The sequence below is a fragment of the Nannobrachium achirus genome, assembly GCF_963921795.1.
Source record: "Nannobrachium achirus genome assembly, chromosome: 12".
Taxonomy (NCBI): Eukaryota; Metazoa; Chordata; class Actinopteri; order Myctophiformes; family Myctophidae; genus Nannobrachium; species Nannobrachium achirus.
Genome location: NC_137832.1, coordinates 4,950,367 through 4,960,149, shown reverse-complemented (window position 1 = coordinate 4,960,149; position 9,783 = coordinate 4,950,367). Strand labels below are relative to the sequence as shown.

Here is a 9,783-nt window from a genome sequence, read left to right as displayed (position 1 = left end):
GTGAGAAAGTACAATATCAATGAGTGGCCTTCAGCCACTGCGTGGCTTGGCCACCCACCAATAATAACTAGTAAAACACCTCAGGGCTACATGCGACCTCGCCCTGCGCCAATTCTTGGCCATCTGGCCAGTGATGTATATCGGACCAGTTACCCATATATGGAGACCCCTGCATGATAGTCAACAATGTTATGTCAAAACCTGCCCATATATGGGCATTACCAAATATGGGCATTCCCAGATATGTCCTTAATATTGATGACATTAGGACAGGGATCTCTATATATGGGCATAAAACGTTTGTTAATTAGTAAAGCCAAGCTGGGCCATGGCGAGTTAGGGCCTGGGTTTGATGCCTGGGAATCTCCATAATATATGGGCATAAGGGGGTACCCTAACAGGGTATCATCTCATCTGGGAATGCTCATACTGTATATGAACATTGTATTTATTTTATCCTTATATATATATATATATATATATATATACTGTAAATACATGGACTTAATATTAACATTTAAGGTCAGTCTGTTGTCTCCCCAAGTAAAGCGCGGCAGAGGGAGAGCAGAGCCCAGGATTACATAGGCAATTGGCACTGGGTGAAAATGGTTTACAAAATCGTGGGATAAAAATTATAAAAAAATAAAAAAATAAATAAAAAAAGCTGATCTGAAAGCTCACAACTGGGCTAGTGGGGCTTAGCCCCTCCTATCTTATGGGGGGGGGGGGGAAATATCCCTTAAAAAAATAAAAAATAAAAAAGTTTTTTTTTTTTTTTTTTTTTTGAGAAGAGATATTATATATTTTATATGCTGGTGGAACCTAAAGCAGTAACAGCATCAAAAAGTTACAAAAGAACACCATATATGTCCAAATGGGCTGAGTTCTTTTAGCCCAAGCCAGCTTCCATTGACTATCATTGAGGAATGATTGACAGCTCAGTGAGCTTACATGCCACGCCTGCTTCATATTCTTATCATTGTGGGGCTGATTTCTGTCAGCCCAAAGAACACGCCCAGTTCTGTGACATGACCGTGTGATTATCGTTGAGCTGGGTGATTGACAGCTGGCATGCCACGCCTGCTTCATTCAGTCACCATTTGGGCTATTTTCATTTAGCCCTCAGGACATGCCCGCTGCAGTTCCACCATGTGACTGGCTTTTAACCAATGAAAAGTTTACTTGTCTGATGTCTGTGTTTGAGGAAGGGTTTGCGGGACAATTCAAATGGACATTTATTATCTACTTTTTAATAGATTTTCTGTCATGTTCGCGGGAGAAAAAATAGAAGTCAAGAAGAGACTGGTTTTGCAAATACAAAAGGAAAGACCACAAAATCGTACATTTGGTGTGAAATGCTTGCTTTTTGGAGGAGACAGTGGACCCAGTCATTCTAAAGGTATCGTGAATTTCATTTATCTGACAAAGTTAAGAATGGTCGCTGCTTTAATAACATTGGAAATGTGCTGTGGATTAAGCTGCCTGTCTTTGATGTTGTTGTCAACGTGACTGCGTGCCTGTGTGTGTGTGTGTGTGTGTGTGTGTCTGTTTTGATTCGTGTCTGTACCACGTGCGTTTGCGTCGGTACCGCTCGCACGCGCATGTGTGTGTCACACAGTGTGTGTGTATGTGTGTGTGTCTGTTTGTTTTGATTTGTGTCTGTACCGCGTGGGTTCGCGTTGGTATTGCACGCATTCGTGCGTGTGTTTTGGTGCTTCGGTTTGTGTCGGTGGCGTGGCACGGTGAAGAGGGAGACAGGGAGTGTGTGTGTGTGTGTGTGTGTGTGTGTGTGTGTGTGTGTGGCACTTTAAAAGCAGTGATATGGAAAGGGAGACAGAGATTATCATTATCATAATGTAATGCTTTGGCAATATAAGGTCCACCTCAAGCTGTAATAATCAAACGTTTTCATTAGTTGTCTGGTTCTGGTCTTATATTTTGTTTAAAAAGTACATGATATTCTTGTGTGACCCTTAATTTAGGATTGTGTTAATCCTATGCTTAAAATGATGAGTATTGTCAACTCCACCAATAATGATGATAGTTATCTGCACATACAAACATAATGTTCACTGGAGCAGTGGAACCCCTGTTTGTTGTGGGCAATTCTGTTCATGTGCATCTCTTGCTATAACAAAGTATAAGTTGGCCTACAATAGTGTCATTGCTGTAACTTGGTATTTGGAATGTGATGTTGCTGCAGGGTGAAATATGGCTAGCATATAATATAACATGATGCTGTTGCTGCAGAGTGAACTATGGCAAGTATATAGTATGATGGATTTCTTGATGTAGCAGAGTGACTCACTGCCTCAGCCTGATGGCCTCAAAAGTCTAGTATTTCCCTCAGTCCATAGGGATATCCCTTTGGATCAATGGTTAAGATATTGGACTTCCACACGGCATACCCGAGTTCGAATCCCGGGTGTTACATTAGCCCTACGCCCTACCACCCAAAATCACCAAGAGCCGCTACTGGCTTTGTGACAAGACAGAAGCAACGTGGGAAAGGATTACAGATTTGGTGGCATTTCACATTGTAAAGGGGTGGCGTGCAGGAGGACTGGGCACCTAAACATTGTGGGCACCTCAATATTAATTGTTCTGTTGTTCTCATTGTAAAAAGGAAAATTAAATAAAAAATAAATGGAAAAATAACAAATAAAATTGCTGTGTGTGTGTGGTTCAGCTGGCCAGTGGATGGGCTGTGTCAATAATTTTGACAAATAATAACTCACAGCAACATATTAAAACAGAAAGGGGAAAAAAATTACTAAACTAGTTCATGTTTTGGAACCGTGAACTTTAGTGACACATTTTGAATGAACTATGAACTGCCTGTAGTTCATTTTGTGAACTGAACTTTGAACTAGTTAATTTTAACATGTGTGAACTGAACTTTGAACTAGTTCATTTTAACATGTGTGAACTGAACTTAGTTCATGTAGAAAGTGAACCTTCCCAACACTGTCTCATTCTCATCTATCTCACAATGACAACATGCAAATTATGTTTTATTTAAGTATAGAATATTTTATTAATTGCAACTGAAACAATACAATGTTTCAACAACAAACAAAACAATGCTAATTGTTTCTGCAAATCATTCACTCACAAACAATTGCTATTAAAACCAGAGAAACTCATGCTAAAACATAATAATGTCAGTCTACAGACCTGTTAATTCCCAATAAAGTGATAATGAACTGTGTTAAGATAATGGATAAACTCTATTAACATCATTATTTACTAATTAAGTATCTGTGTTTGACTCATTTGACGTTAAAGGACAACTCCAGACTAAATAACATCTAGGCTTACTTTCCTTCCTACTTATATTGATCCTAAAAGACTGTCTATGGGGTCTATTAGGCAGAAATGAACCTGTTGTCCACAGAACCCAGCAGTCCTAGAGTGGAGCCCATAAGCCTGGGGAAATCGTGCTCTTTCGAACGACCATCATTTCGACTGGAGGGTTAGCGACTCACTCCACGGAGATTAGGGTCAGATTAGGGTGAGGGTTAGAGTCGGGTGTCGAAAAGATGACATGTAGTAACAGCGACACGCTCCCATAAGCTTTGTATATACTTACTGTTTGTTTAGACTTACTGTTTTCTTTTTTTTTTGTTCTCTCATTTTATTTTATTTACATATCTACTGCATAGTACTGTGTTCTATTCGTCTGTCATTCAATGTTATATGAGATACTTTAATGGTTTCCTGTGGAAATAAGCTTAGTCTTTTCATGGATCTCCTTTTAGTAGACCTTGTACCAGTGAACTGTACCGTCATGAAACTGTACCTTTTCCTATGCAAACTTCTAATAAAGTCTTCAATCAATCAATCAAAGCCTATTGCTTGTACGTTATTTGTTGTAGTCAAAAGTTGTTATTTTATATCAATCTGTTAGTTGTCATTACACACACATCCATGCCATCGTTGTCCCACATAAACCGCCCGCCACACTCTAAAACAGATGTTATGCTGTTTTGCAAAGTCACGGAAAAGACACTTTGTGATTGGCCAGTACAGTCACTTTGATTGGCAGTTGTTCCAAATGCTCACCCCTAAACATGATTTATGAGACCGTGGTGGCATGTGTGGGACAACCAAGGCATGGGTGTGTTTATGATGACAACTCGACTCGTAATACATTCATGAAAAAATCAAACCTCGGTTCGAAGTGGAGCGGTGAATCTGAGCAGCTATACCCTGTGTGTGTGTGTCTAGTCTGCACAATAGTGCCCTAGAAGCGCTATGTGTTCTAGATCTGTTTTTGATTCTGTGTTTTAGATGTTTTTGATTCTATGTGTTCTAGATCTATGTTTTTGATTCTGTGTTCTAGATCTATGTTTTTCATTCTATGTGTTCTAGATCTATGTTTGTGATTCTGTGTTCTAGATCTGTTGTTGATTCTATATGTTCTAGATCTGTGTTTTTGATTCTGTGTTCTAGATCTATGTTTTTGATTCTATGTGTTCTAGATCTATGTTTTTGATTCTATGTGTTCTAGATCTATGTTTTTGATTCTATGTTCTAGATCTATGTTTTTGACTATGTTCTAGATCTATGTTTTTGATTCTATGTTCTAGATCTATGTTTTTGATTCTATGTTCTAGATCTGTTTTTGATTCTATGTTCTAGATCTATGTTTTTGATTCTGTGTTCTAGATCTATGTTTTTGATTCTATGTTCTAGATCTATGTTTTTTACTCTATTTCTAGATCTATGTTTTTGATTCTATGTGTTCTAGATCTATGTTTTTGATTCTAGATCTATGTTTTTGATTCTATGTGTTCTAGATCTATGTTTTTGATTCTGTGTGTTCTAGATCTATGTTTTTGATTCTATGTGTTCTAGATCTATGTTTTTGATTCTGTGTTCTAGATCTATGTTTTTGATTCTGTGTTCTAGATCTATGTTTTTACATTCTGTGTGTTCTAGATCTGTGTGTGTGTGTGTGTGTGTGTGTGTGTGTGTGTGTGTGTGTGTGTGTTTGTGTGTGTGTGTGTGTGTGTGTGTGTGTGTGTGTGTGTGTGTGTGTGCGCGCCTGCCTCCTTTAACTTGTGTGGTGTGTGGCCACTCAAGGTATTGCCAGGCTACGGACATAGCCAGCCAGCCACATAGCCAGATAGCCACAGACATACCTGTCTATTGGGAGCGCTTTCACCGCTCCAAAAATTAATCACTTTTGAATGCAACAACTAGTGTAAAAGCGATAGGCTTATGGGCTCCACTCTATGACGGCTGCTGAGGAAAATGGACAACAGGGGCATTTCTGCCTAACAGAACCCATGGACAGTCCTTCAGATCAATAGTAAGTAGGCAAATTAGCTGCAAACTAGATGTTATTTAGTGTGGAGTTGTCCTTTAATTAAAAAAAATGATTAAATGAACACAACAAACATGATTATCTTTGTTTTGTTTTTTTTAGTTGCATTCATTTCCTTTGATGAGGAAGAAGGTTCCCATGGCAACCCCCAGCAGACCCAGGGTCAGCCCCACCCCACAGAACACAGCTGGACCCACACTGGGCTGGTCCTGTTCCACATCTGGAGAGAAACACACACACACACACACACACACACACACACACACACACACACACACACACACACACACACACACACATACACACACACACACACACACACACACACACACACACACACACACACACACAGTGTTATTGGTCTGATCACGCTGGTAGACGCCGTCCCATATCTTTTCTGAGCAGGGTAACGCCTCTCACTCGCACAGACATGATGCCAAACAACCCCATCGCACCTCGACAACATTTATAATCACTTTAGTATCACAACAGGGTGTTTTAACAAAGAAACGAGCCTGTATGCATATCAATAGACTAGGGCTTTCACTTCAAGCATTTTTTACAGATCGACTAGTTGAAGCCACTGGTAGTCGACTAGTCGACTAGTCGTTAACATAGTATGTCATAATAAAGAGCGCTGTGTCACGGCTTTTCACAGCAGCCAAGTTACCATGACAACGGATACTCACACAAACCCATGTGTGCACGTTAACGCAACATAACAGACCAGCATTTCACAATGCACATCCATTTTAGCTGCTACAGTAATAGAAACCCATGCTTGGACTCACCATTAGATGCTGTCTCTCTCTCGTAAACAAATCACATATATCCATTTCCATTTGCATGGTCGGCTAGCCAGGCTAGCTCGCTGCACAACACAAACACTCCTCTGTCCTTTAATTACTTCTCGAACGTGCGGAACGTCGCGATCGGTCGGTCTGTTGTAGCAAGAACTCGGCTGTCCTCACTTGCTGATTTGATCGCGCTACGATGTTATACTGTTAAACAACTATATTGTGTAGGACTATTCTCACAACTCACTGCTGTGTGCACTGCAGACGCGCAGACTTTCATCACTTTGGGTGAACTCTGGGTGAACTCCAGCACTGTCTTGGGATTAACCCCCGGTAGGCAGATGCAGCAAGGTGTGTGTGTGTGTGTGTGTGTGTGTGTGTGTGTGTGTGACTGGATAATAATATTCTGTTTGTAATGGTTGTTAGAAATAAAACAACTATAATCGAATTGAAATGAGTTTGCTAGGTCTTCATAAAAAAAAAAAAAAAAAAAAAAAAATATATATTTTATTTTTGTTATAGACTTTTCGACTAGTACCTACAAGATCGACTAGTGGTTATACTAGTCGACTAGTCAACTAGTCGACTAGTTGGTGAAAGCCCTACAATAGACCTGTATAGTAAGTGTTAAGCAGCTTGTGCGTGACATCATTAAATCGAGCGTCCACCCAAACATTGAATCACCAAACCTGCTCTCAACGAAGGCGGTCGCTTTTTTCCTTCTCTCCCTCCCTCTGCCACCCTGTCCTGCCTGCTGGAGCGTATCTGAACACTGTCTCTACTCTCGTAGCTATTTGGATCTATTTGGAAGTGAGTTGGTCCCTGATATGGACACTCTTTATTCAACACGAAAATCTGGTTTGGAGGAGCCCATTTGTCCAGACGGGACTTTTGCCGCGGGGTACACCATGGACTACCGTCAAAAGTGGAACGTGATGTGCCTATCGGTACTTTCCGTGGAAGACATCGAAGATATATACCTTTTCAGCTTCTTGATAACAGGGTTTCTGCTGATTGGCATGGGCATTGCCTCTATAGGCCTGTGTCAAGGATTTCTCCCCGAATACACGCATCACAGCCTGAGCCCAGTGGAAACTAAAGCCATGCATTGCTGCATCAGGAAAAACTTTGTCGGCCGCAGCCAAAGTAGCAGGCTCAAAATCTGTCACCATGTCCATGCCAAAATTGTCTAGGCTTTACTTACTTCCCGTCCTCATCCACCAGAAACCCATGAACACTGAACAGCTACATGAATAGTTCCTTTACAACTTTAAACTTCCCATCCATACATTTCTGCTCCACAGATCGGAGAAGCTGAAGTTGTTTGGGGGTGGCAAAGATTAGATGCCGAGCTGTGTTTGTTCTGAAGTCTTTCTGCAGGAATCCTTCAGGTACATGATCAAACTCCAGCCTGTATTCTCCCAGGGACGCTGAGCGCGACGGTGGGGGCCAGTGGTGGGCAAGGAGGTAGGGAGCGCTTCACTGTGCTCACTTGGACCGACAGAGGTGCCGAAAGTTGGGGGAAAGAAGATTTACTATAACGGCACATAACTCTGTAATGGCGCTGAGTCGGCTCGCAACGTTCGACACGGCGACTCACTCGCTAGCGATCGCTCGGTGGTGCCTCACGTGGCTCATGGTCACCTGAGACGACGTGCCTCCGTCGTCATCACCGAAAACATGCGCTCCTTTTTGCAGCAACCGCGCCCCCAGCGTTGCGCTTAGGGTCATTGGGAAAAATGTGGACACGTTAATGACAGGCACGCACGCACCCGGTAATGCGCATGCAAATGAGCGACCTGCACAACAGTGGACACGCTAATGAAACTTGGAAGGCTTACAGAGGAGAGACATTGTACACACACGGTAACACATGCCGTAGACCCACAATGGAGAGAAATTATGTTAGCATCAAGAGCTAACACTGGTTGTGATGTGATCCCATGTCCTGGAGGACGGTGAAGAAAACGCTAATAAACAGCTTGAATTTGGGAAAAAAATAAATCGGGCTCCCTTGCCGTCTGTATAATGCTAATGTGAACATTGGGATCATTTGCTGAAGCGAGTGAATAGATAAACGTGGAAATGCAGTATAAACTGTGTTTAAATAAACAGTATTGATCAGAACAGAGTTCTTACCCCACCATCTGGTCTCAGGGCTGCTCAGTGATGGGTGGTTGACTGTACAGCTGTAGACGTCTCCCTGCTCTGGAGTGAACTTCAGTCTGGAGAACTGGTAGAAGGTTCCATCCTGGTTGAGCTGTGGGACGGTGTCTGTGATGTCATCAGTCAGGTTGAGGTTGTTCCTGGTCCATGTGACGCTCACTGGAGCAGGGTAGAAACCAGTCACATGACACACCAGAACGTTGGCCACGCCCACTTCAACATGGTGCTTGGTGTAGAGTCTGCTGTCAGGTTCAACTGGAGACACAGAGAATACACAACATACACATTATATAATATGTTGTATGATGTTACATACTGTACATCATCCAACAGACCCAAGGTCAGCTACAAAGCAGAACATCCATGTGGATGGTAACACACACACACACCCACACACACACACACACACACACACACACACACACACACCATGTAACCATCTGCACCTCTGGTCAATATCATATAGAAAGGTCAAATGCAAATGCATGTTTATTCATAACACAAAAAAAAAAGCTTAATATATATTTGAATATTTTCATTGATGTCAAACATGTTTAACATCAGTTTAGATAATAAATATTGTGTTAATAGTTATAGTTAGTGTTTCTGTACATTGTTTCACTGGTGGGTTCTTATAGACAGAGCGCATGGTGGTCAGCTCGGCTTTGCAGTCCTCCTGACGACCCAAAGCATTTTCATAAACTCCTGGCCAGGAGATATGACCTACAAACGGAGGCTGAGGCTCCACCCCCTTCCCTTTGTTGAAGTCTGCATAGAACTCCACTTCACCATCCAGTCCCTGCATGTCCTCTTTATAGGAGTCTTTAACTGTGTCTGAACAGCCAGTGACTTGAATATGCTCATGGAACTCTGGAAATAAACAAACTTTACATTAAATTCAACAACTGATTTAAAGTAACAATGACATCCTCAGCATGTTAAACATTCATGTCTAATGTCAAATATAAAGTGAAACGTTCGATAGCTTCTTGTCTAACATTTTATTCACACTATATGTAAATGTCTTTATGACACCATGAATGTGTGTGTGTGTGTGTGTGTGTGTGTGTGTGTGTGTGTGTGTGTGTGTGTGTGTGTGTGTGTGTGTGCGCGCGCGCGTGCGTGTGCGTGTGTGTGTTATTGGTGTGTATTGTTGTGGTGTAACAGAACTGTTCCAGGCCTTGAGGCGTTTACCGGATGTAAAAATAATATGAATGTTTATTTTATACAATTTATATTTATAACAATATAAATATCATTTTATATAACCCTAGAACTACATGTATATTTTATATCACAGTAGATATAAATCTATTATATGTTATATAGTAACATAAATAATGTACTTACGTCCTGGGATGGCTTTGACATGAAGTACAGAGGAGAGGATGAGGAGGGTGGCTGTAATCTTCATCATCACTGATCAAAACTCTACTAAATTTAATAGATGAGAATAAACTGATTAGAATTAACTGACGATATTAAACT

At 41.2% G+C, this 9,783-nt stretch overlaps 1 protein-coding gene across 2 annotated transcripts; it reads right to left on the bottom strand.

Moving 5' to 3' along the window:
• Positions 1-5,430: 5,430 nt before the first annotated feature.
• Positions 5,431-9,783, bottom strand: LOC308295964 (H-2 class II histocompatibility antigen, A-F alpha chain-like; the record flags this gene model as incomplete). 2 transcript variants are annotated; one of them, XM_080739042.1, is made up of 4 exons in its annotated part: positions 9,646-9,783; positions 8,908-9,165; positions 8,269-8,550; positions 5,431-5,552 (listed from the first exon to the last, which is right to left on the bottom strand). In XM_080739042.1, exons 1-4 carry the CDS (start codon positions 9,710-9,712, stop codon positions 5,431-5,433), a joined length of 729 nt encoding a protein of 242 aa, XP_080595168.1. In that variant the 5' UTR covers positions 9,713-9,783. The 2 variants fall into 2 exon arrangements, with proteins under 2 accessions (XP_080595168.1, XP_080595169.1); XM_080739043.1 differs by having other exon boundaries at positions 5,443-5,552; positions 8,274-8,550.